This window comes from Prenolepis imparis, unplaced genomic scaffold, assembly GCF_030444845.1.
Source record: "Prenolepis imparis isolate NDT839.2.m4 unplaced genomic scaffold, iyPreImpa1.0 SCAF_218, whole genome shotgun sequence".
Taxonomy (NCBI): domain Eukaryota; kingdom Metazoa; phylum Arthropoda; class Insecta; order Hymenoptera; family Formicidae; genus Prenolepis; species Prenolepis imparis.
This window is the reverse complement of record NW_028141376.1, coordinates 1-23,626: the sequence shown is the minus strand read 5'-3', so window position 1 is coordinate 23,626 and position 23,626 is coordinate 1. Positions and strand designations below refer to the sequence as shown.

At 36.0% G+C, this 23,626-nt stretch overlaps 2 protein-coding genes across 2 annotated transcripts; both read left to right on the top strand.

The window, feature by feature from the left end:
• Window positions 1-66: 66 nt before the first annotated feature.
• Window positions 67-687, top strand: LOC145948046 (uncharacterized). Its single transcript, XM_083057812.1, has one exon. It carries the CDS (start codon window positions 67-69, stop codon window positions 685-687), a length of 621 nt encoding a protein of 206 aa, XP_082913938.1.
• A 16,202-nt stretch (window positions 688-16,889) lies between these two features.
• Window positions 16,890-17,372, top strand: LOC145948044 (uncharacterized). The gene has a single exon (XM_083057811.1). The coding sequence runs from the start codon at window positions 16,890-16,892 to the stop codon at window positions 17,370-17,372; it is 483 nt and encodes a 160-aa protein (XP_082913937.1).
• Window positions 17,373-23,626: the final 6,254 nt, after the last annotated feature.

Below are 23,626 nucleotides of genomic sequence, written 5' to 3'. Positions count from 1 at the left end.
TAACTCCCCTTACTAGAAAAGATTCGATTGCCGCGTTGGCTGCGCTGCGACGCCCCAGCAAGCGTCATGGAGCTTCACGGGTTCTCCGACGCATCGGAACGCGCATACGCCGCCGTAGTCTATCTGCGCTCGACGGTAAACGAGCAGCCAGCCATCTCTCTGGTCACCGCGAAATCCAAGGTCGCCCCGTTGAAGCGAGTCTCGCTGCCGCGACTGGAACTGTGCGCTGCCGCCTTGCTGGCCAAGCTGATAGAGCAAGTGCGGCTTACCCTGGACCTCAGGTCATCGGTTGTTCACATGTGGACCGACTCCACGGTCGTCCTTGGCTGGGTGCGTGGTCACCCTGCGAGATGGACCACATATGTGGCGAACCGGGTTGCAGAGATTCAACGGGAAAATCAGGATGCGAGGTGGCATCACGTACCTGGCCGAGAGAATCCTGCAGACTGCGCTTCTCGAGGAGTGTCCCCGAGAGAACTGCTGGACCACCGGCTCTGGTGGGAGGGACCGCGCTTCCTCACCGAGAGTCCGGAGGCCTGGCCGTCGGACGTCGACTTCGCGGAAGACGCAGATCTCCCAGAGCAGCGGCCCTGGTTCGCCAGAGGTCGTCGGCAATTGTTAACAAGTTGGCCAGTTGCAACCCTGAAGAATCTTTGTTTGATAAGGAGCTCTCGGGCGCGTCCCTAGCAGCGAGAACGTTTATACGCGATAATCCTAATATCATTTTTACGCGAGCCAATAAGGGCAATATAACGGTCGCTTTTGAAAAGACATCTTATTTGGACAAAATAAAGGTCCTCCTTGGTGATACAAATACTTACATTAGAGTAAAAAAGGATCCCACCAGAAGAATTATCAACAGTTTGCATGAATTGCTTACAAGGTGGAAAAACTTAGATTACATATCCGATACGACATACAGGTCGTTGAATTGTTCGGAGGGAGTACTGCCGAGAGCCTATGGGCTCCCTAAGATTCACAAGTCGGGCTACCCCCTGCGAATCATCGTCTCCTCACTGAACACGCCGCTGCACCATCTTGCGACGTTTCTCCACAAAATCATATACAAGTCGGTCCCGGCGGCGGACAGTCATGTGGAGAATAGCTTTCGACTGGTCAACAAACTCGATGGAACTTACATTGGTGACAATTGTGAACTTATTTCACTGGATGTGGTCTCTCTATTCACTAACATCCCATTGGATTTGGCAGTCGACGGCATAGCCGCGAGGTGGAGTTTCATAGAGAATAACTGTACGATACCGCGCGTGGAATTTTTGGGAGCAATCCAGCTTGTTCTTCACTCAACTTTTTTCACCTTTGATGGCATAATCTATCAACAAACCTTCGGAGCGCCCATGGGCTCTCCGCTGTCTCCCATAGTAGCCGATTTAACCATGCGCGATTTGGAGAGCAGGGTGATAGGAGACCTTCCTTTTGAACTCCCGATCTACGTACGCTATGTTGATGATATCGCGTTGGCCGTCCCTCCCGGGACGAGCCGGGAGATACTAAGACAGTTTAACGCGTGTCATAATAGATGACTGTTCACTTTGGAAAGGGGGGGTAATAGACTCGATTTTTTGGATGTTACATTCATTCTAAACCGGGGATATGTTGAATTCAACTGGTACCATAAACCAACATTTTCGGGAAGATATTTGAATTATTACTCCTGTCACCCTCTCTGCCACAAGAGAGGCACAATATTTGGCCTAATAGATAGGACTTTCTGGTTATCACACCCAAGATATCACCAAAAGAACCTCGAATTGGTCATTGGGATGTTACGTGATAATGGGTATCCATTGCAACTGATTTTTGAAACACTTCACGAAAGGCTTAGGACTTTGTTTGCGAGCAATAAAAATAATAATTCAGGTGACGCTAACAGAACACCTGATACTAATTCGGCCCGCGTTGCATATTTTAATGTCCCATACATACCCAAATTTTCCGAGCGGTTTAGTCATGTGGTCCGTGATCTAGATGTAAAAATGTCCTACACAAGTTTGAATAAGTTACGCTCGTTTATCCGCGTGCATAAAGACACACTGCAGAAAGACTGGCATAATAACGTTCTATACAAAATCTCATGTCAAAATTGTAATGCCTCTTATGTCGGTCAGACCAGCAGACACTTGAGAACACGCATTAGAGAGCATAGAAATCACATAAAAAGAAACACTGCGCAAAAGTCCGTGATCACGGACCATAGGCTGAATAACCACGAATTTGATTGGGATAACGTTGAGATCTTGGATGAGGAACCGTTTCTAAGAAAGAGACTTGTATCGGAGATGCTGTTTATCAGGCGCCAGATAAATGGCCTAAACCGACAAGAAGACACAGAGTGTCTAAATCACGCATATATATCTGTTGTGACAAATATGCCACAAATTTCCTGAAAGACGGTCTTCGTTTAGTTGTTATCGAATTCCTTTATAGAGCCATAAATCATTCGTAACATTAATTTCCATACATTGTATGTTGTAGAGAGGGAGATAGGGAAAGGGGGACAGGGATAGAGGGAGAGAGACGGAAGGGGCGAAGAGGGGAAAAAAAGGAATAAAAAAGGGGAGGGAAGGAGGGAAACAAGGGGATGAGAGAGGGAGAGGGATAGGGAGAGAGAGAGAGAGAGAGAGAGAGAGGGAGAGAAATAAATTCCACACATTGTTTGACATTGACATCGATAACAGGCTATGAGCCATTGTATGGCGCCTTATAAATAGCATCAAACCGAATACCTTCTTCACTCGTGCGTCGGACGCGTCCGCGTACGGTCGTGTGAACGGGTGATGGATGAATGTGTGAGGAAGAGTGAGCCCCCTTTCGGAAATTCCTCACTATACTCTTCATTAGAGTCCACATTTGAGTACCTCATGACATATTATTTCACTTTGTCTATTTAGTGGGGTATCGATCGGGGGGCTCACGGCTTTTAGCGCTGCGTGCGTCAGTATGTAGATTCCCCATTATAATTTATTGTACTAAAGTTACTGAAGAAGGTCCAAAGAAAGGACCGAAACGTTTAAATTTAATAAATTTGTTATTTCAACAAGTTTGTGTTTAGTATTTGCGTACCTACAGTACCGGCCAAAATTATATCACCTTTTGATTTTTTCAGCATAACTTGTTTTAAAGTGCACGGATCTCTATCAAATCATAACATGTTTTGAAGGTTGATATAACATTGAATTATAATTCAATATATGTTATACCGTCCTTCAAAATATGTTATGATTCGTGTAGAGATCCGTGCACTTTAAAACAAGTTATGCTGAAAAAATCAAAAGGTGATATAATTTTGGCCGGTACTGTACATCCCACGCGTGGCTCCATATAGCCTCCTTCTGAATTTGTAATTTATCAATGCAGGGAGCCTACACTGTTGACTTATTTTTTATTTCATTTTTACAAAATATATTATTAAAAAATAAGATATAAAATATATTCTATTAATACTTTTAACAATATTAAAACAAACATAAAAATAAAATTAAAACTAAAAAAAATTAAAAATATAATAAAAATTTAATAATATAAAAATACAAAAAAATATAAAAATATAAAAGAACAAAAAAAACGGAACCATTATCCTGCTACGTCCTCGTCGTGATTTCGGGTAGCGCTAAAAGCAGGAATTTTTAAAATTATTTTTTACTTCTGTAGCTTGGCATTGGGGCGCGCGAACAAATCCTAGTGTAGGGGCGCTTAAGATAGTCGTAACGCCTCCGCACACATACGTACGAATCGTAGTCCAAGTTATACTTTTATATTAGACTTCTATTTCAGATTTAGAGGATAACAGTGTTTTCTTTCGTGCACCTCAATCCTAGGGAACTTGTCTTTTTATTCATACAAAATGTATATTTATTATATAAAGCACGTATTATGACGAGTTGACAGCTCGTCTGCAATTCGAGACGTCATATCGAGATAAAATGATGTAACGAAAACTGTAATTTTGTAATTATTTCTCATTTTTCATATGAAATCGAAGTTCGCTGAGATCATTGATGTATGTATTGCAATCGTAGAGAAGCATTTTTAATTCTGTCAAGTCAATGCAACGAGACTAAAAGTACGAAAATAGTGCTTTGTCGGTCAGAAAACAGTCGCGAGGGATCCCCTTAAAAATTCAAAACTTTATAACAAATGATTCACTGATCATCGCCAAACTCAATACCAAACATCTTTACATGATAGTCTACTTATGTAAAAAAATTTATCCAAATATCTTAAAATTTACGGAAATTAGAGCAACCACAGACATTTTTCATAAAATCTAAAATTTTATAAAAATCAAATCCTTTCACCGATTCTCGTCAAATTCAGTACCAACCATCCTTTAATGATAGTTTATTCATGTAAACAAATTTATCTTTAAAATTTACGAAAGTTAGAGCAACCACAGACATTTCTCAAAAAATTCAAAATTTTATAAAAAATAAACCCTTTCACCGATTCTCGTCAAATTCAATACCAACAATCCTTTAATAATAATCTATTTACATAAAAAAATTTATCCCGATATCTTAAAATTTACGGAAGTTAGAGTAACTACAGACATTTCTAAAAAAATTCAAAATTTTATAAAAAATGAAACACTGTATGAATTTTTATAAAAATGATAGTAAATAAAAGTGTTGTTCTACTTTACTTGTATGCCAAATTAAAGCGCTGCAAGTCAAATAATTTTTGAGATATTTAAATCTAAAAAAACATGGGTGGGCACATACATACATACACACACATACGCACATTTTTTAAAAATGTTATTTTTCGATGGTTTGGAACATTCTAAACACATTGGCATAAAAATCTAAAAAAAAATTTTTTTCACAAAAACAACTTCCTCTATGAGGAAGCATAAATGTGTTTTTTTTTACAGAAAAAAATCTCCTCAAAAAGGATTATTTTTAAATAAGAAAAACAAATATCAAAGGACCAAAAAAAGTTTCAAAGTAAGTTTCCCTATTTCTTTCTCCCAAGGAACGACAATTAGCAGATTTCTCGGGCGTGAGATACTTTTATTTAGGTACGCTAAAAACATTGGTAAAGTGTTTTGTGGAAGCGACATCGCAATTGTTAATATGCTCCTTATAACTATGGATCGATTTTTTTAGCGTGTCACCAAACTTTTTTAAAATAATAAAATAATAATACTTTCGTGTAATAAAAATAAAAATGTAGTCAATCTATCAATGCTTCAAATGATGTTACTAATATAAATAACGAATAAACATTTACAATTACATTAACGCACAAAGAATATCAAGATTTATTAATTACAAAAGTGTAGACGAGTCTGCATCCGATTTAAAAGCAAAGAATGGGAAGATATAATAGCTCAAAAAATTTACAAGGAAACAGAAATTCAATGCGGAATCAATTTTAAGAGCCATTATTTATCAAAATATGCTAATTACGATAATATTGATGCTAAGCATATTATTATACAGAATGCTTGGTAATAATTATTTATATCGTCTTTCGTGTACATTCCAAATATCAATTGATAATCAAGAAAACACACATGTACTTGCAACAGTAATCAATTATAAAGGACCACATTATATTAAAATATATCCTATCACACAAATCAGGACATTTCAGAATTGAAGAAGCAATACTTCGAATAAACGACCAAAAAAGAAGAAGGCACACAACTGATTTCAACAATATAAATTTAGATGAGTCTGAAAAATAAAATACAAATGAAAAATAAAATTATATAACTAAAACAAAATGTACTCATCTTAAAAAATGGCAACTTTAAAAAAAAATTGTGCAAATGGAAATTTGCACATTGTTTCCTCACCATTTTATTTCGCTAATTAAGATGGTTTTTCAATTATGGCTTCCTCATAGAGAAAGCTTAACTTGCACATTGCTTCTTCGTCATTTTATTTTGCTCATTAAGATGGTTTTCCAATTATGGCAATGTGCAAGTTAAGCTTCCTCTATAAGGAAGCTATAATTGAAAAACCATCTTAATTAGCAAAATAAAATGGTGAGAAAGCAATGTGCAAATTTCAATTTGCACAATTTTTTCCAATACTAGCAAACCCTATATATAATTAAAAAATATTTTCTTAAAAAAATTTTTTTAAAGATTTCTATGCTAATGTGTTCTAAATGTTGTATAATTTGTTAATTTACAATTAAAACAAATTGACCAATTCTCAATAAATTTAATATCAATCATGCTTTAATGATATTTTATTCAAAACTTTCAAAAAATTATTTAAATTTTAAAATAATTAAAAATTTTATAAAAAAAACCATTTTAAAAATTCTCCCCAAATTAAATATCAATCATTCTTTAATGAAATTTTTAAAAGTTCGATAAGTTCGATATTTCAAAATTTACGAAAGTTAAAGCATGTACAAACATTTTTTGAAATTGATAATTTTATAAAAAAAAAACTTTCACTGATCCTCGTCAAATTAAATAGCAAACATCCTTTAATGATACTCTATTTATGTAAAAATATTTGTCTGATATCTCAAAATTCACAGAAGATAAAATAAACACATAAATTTCAAAAAAAATTTTATAAAAACTTTATAAAAAATGAACCCTTTCACCAATCCTTGTTAAATTCAATACCAAAGATCCTATTGGTACTTTATTCATGTAAAAAAAAATTAGTTTGATATCTCAAAATTTGCGAAAAATGAAAATGCACATTTCTTAAAAATTCAAAATTTTATAAAAAATGAATCCTTTCACCGATCATCGCCAAACTCAATACCAAACATCTTTAAATAATAGTCCATTTATGTAAAAAAATTTCCCCAAATATCTTAAAATTTACGGAAATTAGAGCAACCAAAGACATTTTTAATAAAATCTAAAATTTTATAAAAATCGAATCCTTTCACCGATTCTCGTCACATTCAGTTCCAACCATCCTTTAATGATAGCCTATTCATGTAAAACAATTTATCTCGATATCTTAAAATTTACGGAAGTTAGAGTAACTACAGACATTTCTAAAAAAATTCAAAATTTTATAAAAAATGAAACAGTATGAATTTTTATAAAAATGACAATAAATAAAAGTGTTGTTCTACTTTACTTGTATGACAAATTGGAGCACTGCAAGTCAAATAATTTTTGAGATATTTAAATTTAAAAAAACATGGGTTGGCACATACATACATACACACACACACATACGGACATTTTTAAAAAATGTTATTTTTAGATGTTTTGGAACATTCTAAACACATTGGCATAGAAATCTGAAAAAAAAATTTTTCACGAAAACAAAGCTTCCTCTATGAGGAAGCAAAATAAAATTAGAAGACAAATCAGTAAAAGTAATAAATACATGCGCATTTGATAGTTTATGTCAATCTCTTGATTGCGTATTATGACACGGAACATATTCGAACTTTTATGGCAGATAAATGGAAAAGAGAAATATTCTAAGTTAGAAAAATCACAAAAAAACAACATAAAATGCGAGCTGAGATTTTGTCCAATTTATTTACCCCAAATATTCAAGGCAAAATAAATAAAATTAATTGTTATTGTAGCATTGGCTACATTACGAGTAAAGCAATGATCGACTGCGCGAACATTGAACAAGAAATATTCTGCTCAAATGGCTGTACAAAAAACGTACTACTATAAATACGTTATTCCTAGAAGATAGAAAATTATTGGAAAAATCATTTGGTGACGTAATTCAAAATTATTTAACCTTAACGTCAAAAATTTCAAAAAATTGCAAGATGTGTTTTTCGAGTACTACAGATAAAGTTACAGTAGCTGGTAAATGTTACATTTAAATTTGATTAATTTTGTACGTTTAATAAATTTATAATTTATATTCTTTTAGGTCCGTTGATTTTTATAGAAACATATAGATGGAAGAGAAAGATATTTCATGTTAAAAGACTTATCCATACAATTTCAATTATAAATTGATAAGCAAGTAAATACATATATACTTGCATAATAATTAATTATAAAGGGCCACGTCATATCAAATCCTATCAAGGATCAGGACATTTCACGACATTATGTTTTCGTGAAAATATATCCTATCACAAATCAGAATATTTCAGAATTGAAAAAGTAAAACTTCGAATAAACAAACAAAAATGAAAAAAGCACACAACTGATTTCGACGAATATATGAATTCATATAAATCTGAAAAAGAAAAAATCGATAAAAAACAATATTTTGGAATCGATAAAAAACAATATTTTGGAAAAAATAAAACAAAATTTTGGAATCGAAAAAAAATGCAAACATACCAATCTTAAAAAATGACAATTATCTGCGAGAAATAAAATTGACAGACAAATCGGTAAGAGTGATTAATACGTGTGCATTTGACAGCCTATGTCAATCACTTTTGATTGCATATTAAGACATGAAACATATTCGGACTTTCATGAAAGATAAATGGAAGAGAAAAATATTTTATGTTGAAAAAATCACCGACACAATTCCGAATATCAATTAATAATCAAGAAAACACATATGTACTTGCAATAGTAATCAATTATAAAGACCACATTATATTAAAATATATCCTATCACACAAGTCAGGACATTTCAGAATTGAAGCAAAACTCCGAATAAACAACCAAAAAAAAAAAAGACACGCAACTAATTTCAACAACATAAATTTAGATGAGTCTGAAAAAGAAAATACAAATAAAATTCGAATGAAAAATAAAATTATAAAACTAAAACAAAATGTACCCATCTTAAAAAATGGCAACCCTCAAAAAATAAAATGAGAAGACAAATCAGTAAAAGTAATTAGTACATAGGTATTACACACAGGTATTACATCGGCAACATATAAAATGCGAGCTGAAATTTTGTCCAATATATTTACCCCAACTGTTCAAGGCAAAATAAATAAAATTATTTGTTATTGTAGCGTTGGTAACATTACGAGTAAAACAATGATCGATTTGCATTGCCAAACGCAGTATATATGTTAAATAGATTAAATTATATGTATATCAGAGCCGGATCTAGATATTTTGTCACCTGAGGCAACATTAGTAATTGGCGCCCCCCCCCCCTCTACACACACAAAATACAACCATTATATGTTAAACAGACTTTGAATGTAATAGTACATTAGTATTATTTTCGAATTCTTCTAAAAAAATTTTTTTTTAATTGTTCAATTTATTGGTTATTTTTGCGCCTCCTCATGTTTTTCGCCTCGCTCGCCACACCTCTTCTAACCGATTATTATTCCTCTCCCTAATTTTAGTATAATTTCAGTATAATTTCAATAGAAAAATTATCTTTACAACTCTTAGTTTAACGAAAACAGGCATAGAAAATTTTTTAAGTCCCGAAGTCGAAAATTTTTTCAGAGTTCCGATTAGTTCTGACTGGAGTTCTGGACAGTTTTCGACGAGTGTTGACAAAAAGTCTTATGGGTTAATGCGACCGGACCAACGGTTTGCAAGATGTCAGATATATTTGAACGATTATTGAAAATTTTCTAAGTTTCGAGGTCGAAAATTTTTTCAGAGTTTCGATTAGTTCTGACTGGAGTTCTGGACAGTTCTCGACGAGTGTTGACGAAAAGTCTTATGAGTCAATGCAATCGGGTGACAGAGTAAGAAGATACGTGTTATTTAACTGGTTTTTGAAATTTCGTTTAAAGTATAGAATTTTTTCATTTTTGGATATAAATTATTTTTAATTGCAGAGAAATTTGCAGAACTCTTTGAAATCAATAAAATAATAATAGAAATATCCCAGAACTATCGTATCTAAAAATCAAATTTTCAAAAATTTTTAATTTTTTTTAAGTATTTTTTTTATCTAAAAACTGCAGAACTCTTTAAAAAAAGTATCAGGAACTATAGATCTACTCAAAAGAGTTTTAAAATTAAGCTCAAAACTATTGGAACTCGATGTGTAAAAAAATCGTGAAGTTGGCACCCCCATTTTTCAAAGTCAATTTTCATTATCATAATGATAAGAACTATTTATAAAAACTATCAACAACTCTTCCTTAGCTTCTAAATAATTCAGAACTCTTAACAGAACTATGATATCGTAACATAGGGGTGCCAACTTCACACACCCTCCTTTTTCACGAGTTACAAAATAACTTAATCTGTTCTTTATCGGTAAACGCTTATAAATAACAATATCCTCTAAATATGTTTGTCTAAAGATATTTTATTAAGATTAAATTTTAATATTAAATAAGAACACAATATAACATGTTTAGAGAATAACTTTCACTTTGACGAGAACAGAAATTTTGAATCAATACGTCACAATTAATGTGTCAAATCAAATATGTCAAAAATAAAAGTATTACCAATAATCCTTTTGAAAAGCCTTGAACAGTTAAACATCAAGACATCATGTAAGTAGTTTCATCGCCTTATATACTTTCTTAAACTGTTTTCTTCTACGGAAAGACTGTTCGCCGCGAAGCCATCTCGCGGTACAATGGCGATACTAACTGTATCAGCGTAAAGCACTCGCGAGAAACTCACTTTAAATACTTGACAAATAATTACCGTGCGTTCTGACAGATTTACTAAAATAGTAATCTTTTTCAACAATTTTTAGGAAAGACAATCTAAAATATTAGACAAATTAAAATACAAACAAATATACACTGCCAGTACTGAAAAGCTATAGTTTACGTTACGTATATTACATATTTTCAGTACTGGCAGTAATATCGGAACATGGGGCATATTATCCCACAATTATCATGATTTTCAAGGTAAATTCTAAGAGAAAATTCTATCTGTATAATTCTAAAGATTACAAATTCAAAAGGAGGCTATATGGAGCCACGCGTAGGGTGTAGGTACGCATATATTAAAAACAAAATTGTTGGAATAACAAATTTATTGAATCTAAACGTTTCGGTCCTTTCTTTGGACCTTCTTCAGTAAGTTTAATACAATAAATTATAATGGGGAATCTACATACTACCGCACGCAGCGCAAAAGCCGTGAGCTCCCCTATCGATATCCCATTAAATAGACAAAGTGAAATAATATGTCATGAGATACTCAAAAGTGGACTCTAATGAAGAGTATAGTGAGGAATTTCCGAAAGGGGGCTCACTCTTACTCACACACTCATCCATCGCACGTTCACACGACCGTACGCGGACGCGCCCGACGCACGAATGAAGAAGATATTCGTTTTGATGCTATTTATAAGGCGCCCTACCACGGCTCATAGCCTGTTATCGAAGTCAATGTCAAACACAATGTGTGGATTTATTTCTCTTCTTCTCTCTCTCTCCCTCTCCCTCACCATTCTCTCTCACTCCCTCTCTCTCCCTCCTCTCTCGCCCTTCCCCCCCCCTCCGTCTCTCTCCCTCTATCACTGTCCCCCCTTCCTCTCGCTTCCCCCCCTTTCTCTATCTCCCTCTCTCAAACATACAACGTATGGAAATTAATGTTACAAATGATTTATGGCTCTCTAAAGGAATTCGATAACAACTAAACGAAGACCGTCTTTCAGGAAATTTGAGGCATATTTGTCACAACAGATATATATGCTTGACTTAGACACTCTGTGTCTTCTTGTCGGTTTAGGCCATTTATCTGGCGCCTGATAAACAGCATCTCTGAAACAAGTCTCTTTCTTAGAAACGGTTCCTCATCCAAGATCTCAACGTTATCCCAATCAAATTCGTGGTTATTCAGCCTGTGATCCGTGATCACGGATTTTTGCGCGGTGTTTCTTTTTATGTGATTTCTGTGCTCCCTAATGCGTGTTCTCAACTGTCTGCTGGTCTGACCGACATAAGAGGCATTACAATTTTGACATGAAATTTTGTATACAACGTTATTATGCCAGTCTTTCTGCAGTGTGTCTTTATGCACGCGGATAAACGAGCGTAACTTATTCAAACCTGTGTAGGACATTTTTACATCTAGATCACGGACCACATGGCTAAACCGCTCGGACAATTTGGGTATGTATGGGACATTAAAATATGCAACGCGAGCCGAATTAGTATCAGGTGTTCTGTTAGCGTCACCTGAATTATTATTTTTATTTCTCGCAAACAAAGTCCTAAGCCTTTCGTGAAATGTTTCAAAAATCAATTGCAATGGATACCCATTATCACGTAACACCCCAATGACCAATTCGAGGTTCTTTTGGTGATATCTTGGATGTGATAACCAGAAAGCCCTATCTATTAGGCTAAATATTGTGCCTCTCTTGTGGCAGAGAGGGTGACAGGAGTAATAATTCAGATATCTTCCCGAAAATGTTGGTTTATGGTACCAGTCGAATTCAACATATCACCGGTTTAGAATGAATGTAACATCCAAAAAATCGAGTCTATTGCCCCCCCTTTCCAAAGTAAACTGTAATCTATTATGACACGCGTCTATTATGACAACTGTCTTAGTATCTCCTTGCTCGTCCCGGCAGGGACGGCCAACGCGATATCATCAACATAGCGTACGTAGATCGGGAGTTCAAAAGGAAGGTCTCCTATCACCCTGCTCTCCAAATCGCGCATGGTTAAATCGGCTACTATGGGAGACAGCGGAGAACCCATGGGCGCTCCGAAGATTTGTTGATAGATTATGCCATCAAAGGTGAAAAAAGTTGAGTGAAGAACAACACGGCTTTTGCGCTGCGTGCGGTAGTATGTAGATTCCCCATTATAATTTATTGTATTAAACTTACTGAAGAAGGTCCAAAGAAAGGACCGAAACGTTTAGATTCAATAAATTTGTTATTCCAACAAGTTTGTTTTTAATATTTGCGTACCTACACCCTACGCGTGGCTCCATATAGCCTCCTTTTGAATTTGTAATTTCTCAATGCAGGGAGCCTACATTGTTACTTATTCTAAAGATTGTTATAATACTTTAAACTCGATTAATATTTTTGACAGTTATCAGCTGATTTCTGTCAAAAAATATTAATCGCGGATAAAGTATCATAATATATTATTTCAAACATTATTTTATTTAATTTGCCTCTCGATGCTACGAATATAACGCACAATGCGAATCGAAACAGTGAATCAGCATCGCGGAAAAGATGCAACAATACTCGCGAGAATCGACTTAACATGTCTTTTTTAGAAAGAGATGTTATAATATTTTTAATTCGATAAATATTTTTGATAATTATTAGCTGATTTTTGTCAAAAAATATTATAATCGCGAATAAGATATTATAACATATTATATAAAACATATTAATATTTTAATATTTTCAAACATATTATATACACCCCCATTACCGCTATAGGAATGTTTTAAAATAAACAATTTCTCACTCACCGATACGTACAATAGCCGGAGTTGTAGTACACAGCACATTAATCTGAAAACAAAATATTCAAATTATGTATATACATATGTGTGTGTCGAATATCTCATAAACAATGCAGTTTAGAAAAAAAAGTTTTTATTTCGTATACCTCGCAGTTGCTCCGCTATCTCTTTTTACCATAAAAAAACTTACCTTTTTTTACAAAAAAAGTAAAAAAAGGGCGTCAAGTTTACGCGCCATATGAAAAAGTGTTATACAAAAAACAGTGTTTTTAATTACTGTAAAAAAACTGCTCTAAAAAATAATGTCATTTTAATTTTATACAATATAATTTAATTGTACAAAATAATTAAATATTTCTAAACAAAATAATGATATAAAAAAATTGCGTCAAATAAATACAAATTTATGTTATAAAATCTTTATTATTAATATAAATTACAATATAATTAAAGTAGGGTATATAGTTAATATAATTAAAATAGAGTTATTTTTTATAATTAACTAAGCACAATTGTAATATACACACATTATTATCATATACTGCAACATTAAACTTATCTCTATTTTTTAAATAAGTCTCAGTAATACACACTAAATCATATTTATTTAAATACTTAAATAGGAGCAGCAAGAACAAGAGGCATATTTCTATCCATCTATAAGTACACGCAGTAAACATGTATTCATTCGACTAATACGCAACCGCGCCGCTAGATGGCTCCGTAGCGACAAACTTATCCGATAGTGAAAAACCACTTTCTTGTTTTATATAAAGCAAGCAAACCACTTCGATTATATTATTAACAATGGAGACGTTGAAGAAACTGTTGAGCTATATCGGTTTATACAACGAAAGTAAAACCGATTTTATAAGGGAATTGCCTCTCGAAATATCAAGCATGATAATGGCTATGTTAGACTACAAATCTCTTCAATCTGCTAAAATGGTTAGCCATAGCTGGAGACATTATGTGTATACGAATTTAAACATAGAAGACTACTGCGACAGACTAAAGCGAACAAATACATTTCTAATAAATTGAGGATAAGAAAGATTCTGAAGTCAACTATAGAAAGCAACGGCGGTATTATATCACAATGTATATATCATAAATCACTGCAAACACATATTTGTCACGTTCAAAACAACAAACGCGTCGAATCATCAGGGATGAAAAAATATACGGCTGTGATATTCAAATGTACAATAAAATATAAAATTAATATTTTTTTTATTGTTTTGTTAAAAACAAAAATGCAATAAAATAATTAACAATAATAACTTAAAATTTATTATATTATTAATGTTATTGGCATTTGACATCTTTATTGATTATTTGATTTTTAGTATAATTGATTTTATATATCTTAATATATTATATAATAATTATATATAAAATAGCTACATGAAAGAGTCATTTTTCGACATATTGCTTTTATTAAGAATTGACAAGAAACAATGAAAACACATTAAGAAACTTGAACAAACTGAAATATAACATCATAAATAGAAAAATGATATAGATTTAAGGAGACGACTCATTTTGACATCCGATATTTTATTTCATTTCCTCCTTGATTTCCTTTTATCATGTAGAGATCCCTATCTTCGAGGGAGCATCTCTCGCCCGTGTAAATTTTGTGCTATGTAAAAAATTACAAAAGCACGTGGAAAGCATGATGCAGAATAAGTTTTTTTTAGCTAAGTTATGTGTCACAATTACTAAATTATAGAATAAAGTTATATTCAATATATACATATACATATATGTACGTAAATTATAATTACATCATTTATTTCTAATAATCTATAATTTATAATATATCATATATTGTTTACAAATTTTCATTGAAGAATGAGCAACGTGCAGCTATGGGTATCAGTATAAATATTAGTAGAAGAAGGAAAACGTGGAGACCATTAGCAACAAACAAAATATGTAACTTGCATTTCTCAAGTATCAATATAATTTCTAATTTTGGATATCAAAATATAATCAACTAAAAAAATCAACTTACAACAATCCCATCACTATCTTAAGTACATATTGACATGAATAAAGAAAATATGCCAAATGTAAGTACTAAAGTTCAAGAAATAATTACAACTTTATAATCATTTTATTTACAGGCTATGAAGAAAAACAAATGGAAGAAAGTAAGCACTGGAAACAGCGCAATTATCATACTTGTTGAATCAGATTGTACATGTTTCAGGCACATCTCAAAGTGCAAGAACTAATGCTACTAAAGTAATTTCATCTAAACGAGTTGCTGATAAGTACACAATTATACAACCAAGAAGCAAGAAGTACGGTCATTCCTAAACAATACTTTATACTCCTCAAATAGAAACACCTTCGGATTAAATTTCTACAATAAAAGACAGTCCACCCGAGAAAGTAAAAGCTCTTCATGGCAAAAATTAACAAACTTTGGTGTTTCGTATTGACACTAACTTCTTCTACATTATTAATATATATTATTCGTCATGTATTTATTTGACCTGCCAAGTTAATATTGTAAGGTACTGTTCGAGACGAGCGATATTGTTTTTATTTTTCTTATATACATACATGCTCTATTGAATGTTACGTATTGTATTTATCTTAGCTCGTGACGTGTAGATCGTTATTAAAGTCAAATTGGTTGAGACTCGAAGACTTCGATCGTAAAATTTCGGGTTTTCTCGGAGCCTTCGGGATCGCTCCTGAGAGCCGGTTTATATAATTCTCGCGAAAACGGATGAACGAACACTGCTAATCCTGCCGCCGCCTCGAACTTATAAGGCGCGAGATTTTCACTTGAAAAATGAAGTATCGAGTATTTAAGAAGTGAACAAGACGTCTCGATTCATTCGCCTACCATCTCAGCCGTACTGCAGCAAGAAAATTAGAGGCTTGTGCTTCGGCTTGCGTCGACCGCGGAATACCCGGGACTTCCACGCAAGGAATTACAATACATTTTGGTCCTTCGAGCCGGATCGTGAAAGGCTACTCAGATCCGCATCAACATTTTAACGGTGCGAGCTGATTTGGATTGAGGCGAGGGAACCAACAATTGCTGGTTATCGTCGGTTGAGGAGGTATCCTTGAAGCAGTCAATTGACGGTCACAGAACCGGACAAGGAAAAGGACTGCCAGCCGTAAGGAGGTCAGCCGACGCTCCCAGAAGAAGAGGAGGCGGCGGACTGCCAACCGTAAACGAGCAAGAAGGCAACAATGGAGCGGTCGAATCGGCGGTCAAGGTAGGAAGGTCACTCATTTGCCAATCAAAATTATTCATTTACTATTTCACCGTTGCGTGAATTATCGAATATTATCGCATACATTGTGCGCGGTACATGCAGATATTACATAAGTTATGGCTCATTCGGCTCAGATCTCAACGCTAAGGAGAAAGCGTGCGTCGATAAAGGTGGCATGCTTCCGCATAAAAACGTACGTAGAATCAGTATCGCAACTGACGTCGGAATTGATCGCGAATTTAGAAGAGAGAAAAGAAAAGTTACCTAATTATTGGACGGACTATAATGGTTTGTAATTCGAGATAGAAGCTCTTTGTGACAATGAAGGAGAAGATCGCGTCGCGTTTGAGGAGATGTTTTATGGATTGACGGCTGCACTGCGCTGCATGATTTCGGATTTTGACCGCGCGCCTGCAGCTAACCGCGGCGCGATATTACCCGCCGCGTCCCCGGTCGGAGTGGGCACCTCCACGTGCGGTGTACGATTGCCGAAATTAGATTTACCAAAATTTGCAGGGAAATACGAGGAATGGTTCCCATTTTATGAAATGTTCGACTCTATAATAAATAATAATCAGTCGTTAAGTGGCTTTCAAAAATTTCATAATTTGAGAGCATCTATAACTGGCAAGGAAGCAAATATAATTCAATCGCTGGAATTGTCGGATCAAAATTATCAAGTAGCTTGGAATTTATTAAAACAGCGATACGATAATAAGCGCGCTATAGTGCAAACGCATCTACGCGCTCTGTTCGAGATGCCGAATATCGCGAAGGAGAATGCCATTGAGTTGAGTAGAGTGGCGGACAATGCTAAAAACATATACAAGCGCTGAATGCCCTGCATTGTCCTACCGAACATTGGGATACTATGCTGATATACTTGATTTCGTCTAAATTCGATTCAATTACTGTCAGAGAATGGCAAGCATAGTTAACCGGGACAGAGTTGCCCACGTTTAAAAATAAATCGTGGAACTTTTGGAGCATAGATGTCATTTGCTGGAATCATTGAATCGCGGAAATTCGGTGGCTCAATCCGCCGGAAAACGACTGGTAACTCACGTTGCCACTACTTCTTTGTCTTTGTGCGGATATTGTCAAGGAGGGCATCTCATTTATTATTGTCAGGACTTTATTAAATTGCCGGTGACTCAACGAATCGCGGAAATACGGAAACGCAAGCTATGCACAAATTGTCTGCGCGGAAATAATCATTTTTCCGGAAAATGTAAAATGGGCGCGTGTTTCTTTTTTTTACGCGGGGAAATCCTTATGGATACCCTTTAATCCACGAGGAAGTAGTGCCGAACTCTTACCGGCGAAAACCCCGCGAATGTCCTACTCGGACTTTGTTTGCGCGAGATGCCCGGCACAATTTGCTCGCTTCGGGACATTTCCGCATTCAATGCAACATTCTTGAATAGAATTGCAACGGTTCGAATTGATAAAGATAGCAGATACACATTTTAAATCACAATTTGTCCTTAAAAAACCGACTTTTTTCAAATTGCGATAATTAACCGAAAAATTATCGTATCGAGTTCCGCCAAAGTGCATTTTAAAGAGAAAAGTTCAAATTTTCACGTGCTTTTTATCCCATTGAGCTACGTCAACTGATTTACGCCGTGCAATTCAGGAAAGTGGACCTTCTGCTCATCAGTTTTGCAGGTTCACATTCTATCATTTGTCATTGCAAAACTGATCATTCCACGTAATCGGCATTAAAATTTTCTCAAACTATAGACTTCAAGCTTCATTTTCGTTTTTTAAACATCTCGATATCATAATTATTTGCTGAGTTATAAATTCTTAAACTTTTGCAATTTTTTACTACTTTGCAAATGTACCGTTTTTTTTGGCCGAGTGTATATGAATATACATATATATATATACATATATATATATATGAGAGAGAGAGAGAGAGAGAGAGAGAGAGAGAGAGAGAGAGAGAGAGAGAGAGAAAGAGAGTGCGCGCGCGTGCATGTAATATTCAATATTTTACCTTTTTTTAATACCGAGGCAGGTATGCAGGTGCGGACATGTACTCAAATTGTACGAATCCATTAGCAGGCGGTGCGGGGACGTACGCGTTTGCAGGTGGTGCGGGGACGTACGTATTTGCAGGCGGTACGGGGATGTACGCATTTGCAGGCGGTGCGGGAACGTACGTACTTGCAGGCGGTACGGGGATGTACGCGTTTGCAGGCGGTGCGGGGACGTACGCGTTTGCAGGCGGTGCGGGGACGAACGCATTAGCAGGCGGTGCGGGAATGTACGTACTTGCAGGCGATGTGGGGACCTACGCACTTGCAGGCGGTGTGGATACGTAAACAGGAGGAACGGCATAAAAACGTTTTCTATTTCTAAAACTATTTTTACGCCGTTCCTTGTTCACGGCCCGCCTGACTGCTTCATTTATGCGCTGAAAATGAAAAAAATTAGTAAAAATTATTTTTGCATACATAGGCTGCGTACGGAAATGTCCCCCGAGTGCATTCCTTCTGTTTCTATATTACTGAGATAGGAGTGGTATAGGAGTGGTATAGAGAGAGAGGGAATGTACTCGGGGGACGTTTCCGAACGCAGCCGCAGCCACACACACACACACACACACATGTATATATAAACATATATATACACATGTACACATATACTGATGAATTGTTCATTATATTATTATTTGCAATTCACATGTTAATTTAATGTGTGATTTGCAAATGATATTAAATATTGAACAACGCATTAAATTAACATGAGAATTGCAAATAATAATATAATAAAGTAGATGTTAGTATATGTCTACATGTGTGTATATAGTTAAGTTAAATCTGCACACTTATTTCAGCCAAATAAAATAACTTATATTTCTTACGTTTCCTCTCTTGTTGTCCAACGGCTGTGACGACGATATCGCCGTCGTTACCGTCCTCGTCGACATTTCTACGACATACGACAAATCTTGTGCATTACTTACACTTACGATTTACGTAAACTGTAGCGTCGCAAGCATGTGCTCATAACCTAAGAAAGAGGATGATAACGAGAACAGCGAGAGATTATACATATCATTATAATTTATGCAGCGTAATCTGTATTTACAGTTACCTTAATTTTTATGTCTCAACTTGTTATTTTCAAATAATTTATATAAAATAATACTTACGTCGTGGCATCGTTGTATTACAAGTCCGACGTCCGACGTGACTCGACGATCGACGACAATGAACTGACGATGCCAGTGCCAGTAACGAAACGCTGGCAAAAGGCAACAGTGTTGCCACTTTCGAGACGCTGGTAACAGACACGCAGCGTTGCCAGTTTGGAGACGCTGGCAACAAGCAATTGCGTGTGGAATAACGCTGCTATCGAAAATTGTAGACCACACTTTTGCGATTTTTTTTTTTTTTTTATGAAAATGTAAAATAATTTGACAAATTGAATACCGAATTTATTTATGATTTTTTAAAAATGTTTATGACTTCAAAAAATGTAATTATTTTCTATAGTACGATGACATATAAAAGGTATAATTAAAACATTTTTAAAATTATATATATATTGATGAGGCGCAGATTATTTAAGGTGGAAGGCGGCACAAAGGGAATCAGTAAAAGCAACTGTAAATTACGTATATTTAAAGCGTGAGCTGAACTCTTAGTACAGTACAGTGAAGTGGTAAAACGGAAGTGTAGTACTTTCTACACGTGTATATAGAGAGCAGAGTGTAGATGCGCGGTGTGTGAAAGAGCGTGTATATTGTAGTTAGAATTGACCGTGTATTGTGACCTCTAACACTCCCCCTCAATATGCGGTCTCCTTGTACCCTTGCCGTTGATTATTTTGAGTCCAAGTTGATGAGAATATTTTTGATGCTTGGGTCCAGGAAGACCTTTGGTCATGATGTCCGATATCATGTCCTGGGTAGATACGTGTTCGACCTTAATTAGTTGGCTGCTTAGGGCTTCACGGACGAAATGATGCTTCACGTCAATGTGTTTGCTTCTGGAATGGAAACTAGGGTTTTCTGCAAGTTTCTTCGCTCCTAAGTTGTCGTTGAATATGATTGTATCGGCTAAGTGATTGAATCCTAGCTCGACTAGAAAATTCCGTAGATAGATGGATTCTTTCGTGGCTTCGGCTAGTCCCATGTATTCCGCTTCGGTTGAAGATAATGCGACAGTCCTTTGCTTTTTGGCTTCCCAGGAAACTGCGGCGTTGCTTAGGATGGTCGCGTAGCCAGTGTATGAGCGTCTGTCGTCTGGACAATTTGCCCAGTCTGAGTCGACGAAGCATCTCAAAGAAATTGACGTTGGTTCAAACACCAATCCCAAATCGATGCTTCCACGAAGGTAACGTAAGACGCGCTTAGCTGCTGTCCAGTGACTCTCATCGTAGCAATCGTTGTATTGGCTCAAGCAACTGATAGCGAAAGCTATATCCGGTCTCGTAGATACGGCTAGATACATTAGCGCGCCGACTAATTCTCGATAAGGGAACTTTGACATTATGGCTGCTGATGTCGTGTTTGGTTTTGTTAACTTTTGGCTGACGTCTATTGGCGTACGTACTGGGTTCGATTCCGTCATTCCAAATCGAGTCAAAACGTCGATAATATATCCTCTTTGATGCATTACAATTTTGTTGCCTTCTCTGTTGAACTCAATGCCTAGACAATGTTTGATATCGCCTAGGTCTTTTATTTCAAATTCTTGCGATAGGTTTATTTTTAGCTGTTCCATTCGTTTAACGTTCTTCGAAGCGATCATTAGATCATCGACGTAGACAGCTATGAGAATTAAGTCTTCACTCTTGCCGATGCGATATACGCATGGGTCAGCATTAGAAGGAGTTGCACCATATTTTCTTAGTGCTTTGTCAAGCGTAGCGTACCAATTTCTTCCGGCCTGTCTGAGACCGTACAAAGATTTCTTCAATAGGCAGACCTTGTTGTCCTTGTTCAACTCTCGTAACATCGCCTTTGTTTTCTTATATAATTCGCTTCCTTTCTTTTCTTTTTCGAGTAAGACTTCCAGGGATTCGATGATGTGATTAGGTGGCTTCATGTATATAGATTCTTGAATCTCTCCATTTAAATATGCAGTTGTTACATCCAGTTGATGGATCGACATTCCATGGTGAACTGCAAGCGCGACTAATAGTCGTATCGAACTCATGCGCGCTACTGGTGCGAAGGTTTGATTAAAATGTATTCCCGGGCGTTGAGCGAATCCCTTGGCAACTATTCGAGTCTTTCTTCTTTCTATTGTTCCATCGGGATTGAGTTTGTTTCTCAATACTATGCGACTTCCAGTTACCTCAGTATCTTCGGGACGTTCTACAATTTGCCAGGTATTATTTTTAATAATGGATTTCATTTCCGCGGCCATTGCATCAAGCCATTCATTGGCATCGGCATCGGATAGTGCCGTTCCAATTGGTATCTCTGAGAGGAGTGCATGTTCGGACGTCATCGTTTCGATATCTTCTGCATATTTTAAGTTGAATAATTTTCTGGGTCTCCCCCTGAGTACGGTACGTTCGATTCTTGGTCGTCCGGGTGCTCTTCTGGGAGTGCTGAGTGGCGATTCCTCTTCCGTGATGTCTTCATGAGCTGCTTGATCTTGAGCTTGAGGTTCCGAGTCATCGGGGTCTTCCAGAGGAGTTGATTCGATTATGATATCGTTGCTGTTCGAATGATTATTGTTTTTATTAAAATCTTCCGGGATAAAGTTTTCGTAGTTCTGCGTTTCAATCTCAGGCATGTTCAAGAATTTGATGTCGCGTGTAATTTCGATCTTCTTTTCGGAGGGTATCCACACTCGATATCCTTTTGAAGCTTCCGAGTAACCAAGAAATACACCTTCCTTACTTCGCGGATCGAATTTTCCCTTTCCAGGTCGCGTATTCAGACAAAAAATCTTGCATCCGAATTCTCTGAAGTAACTTACGTTGGGTTTCTTCCCGGTCCAGGCTTCGTATGGAGTTTTTCCATTTAAGCTGCTAGTAGGGCATCGATTTCTAATGTAATTGGCCGTAGAGATTGCTTCCGCCCAAAAAGATGATGGCAGTCCAGAATGTATTAGAAGACATCTTGCCATGTCGTTTAACGTTCTATTCTTCCTTTCCGCGGTGCCATTCTGCTCCGGGTTGTAAGGAACGCTAAGTCTTCTCGCGATGCCGTATTCATTTAAGAAATTATCGAATTCTTTAGTTTTGTATTCCATACCGTTGTCGGACTGTAGATATTTAATTTTTCTTCCTGTTTGATTTTCAACTAGGCTTTTAAACTCTTTGAATTTTTCCAGGGCTTCATCTTTGGATTTTAAGACACGTATCTCGCACCATCTTGTACTGTCGTCTATGAATGTAATGTAATATCTTGCCTTTCCATTTGATTCCACGCGCATCGGTCCACATACGTCCGAATGTATGAGCTCGAGTAGTTCTGTCTTTCTCTCAGATCTCTTTGAGAACGGGGATCTTACCATCTTTCCTTGAAGACAGATGTCACAGGTTAATTTGATGTCGTCGGCCTTAAAATCCATTCCTTTCATAACCTCGTTTCGTTGAGCTTCCATTAGATCCTTATAATTGAGGTGTCCTAGACGACTGTGCCACATTTTCAATAAGTTCGACCTTTTTTCTGTGGGTTCCGCGATGGCGTTGCATTCATGAGGGTAATTTTTGACGTAATATAATCCGCCATACCTTTTAGCGACTAATTTTATGTCTCCATTGCGATTAATTACTGTGGCTTTGTTTTTCTTAAAAATCACATCGTAATTATTGTCCGTAATTTTACTTACTGATATTAGATTTGTACGTAGATCCGGTACATGTAAGGTGTCTTTTAATTTAATGTTCGTCTGTTTTCCGAGTACATTTGTCGAGAAAATTGCCGTTCCTTTTGCTCTTATTTCTGTTGAAGTACTGTTGGCTAAATTTAATTGAGAATGTCCTGAGCCAAACATTTCTACAAGACTGCCAGATTCTTTGCAAAAGTGGGAAGTGGCCCCGCTGTCTAAGCACCATGCTTCTTGATGATCGTTGACTTCTGCCCGTAACGCAGCGCTTTGTGTCGACGATT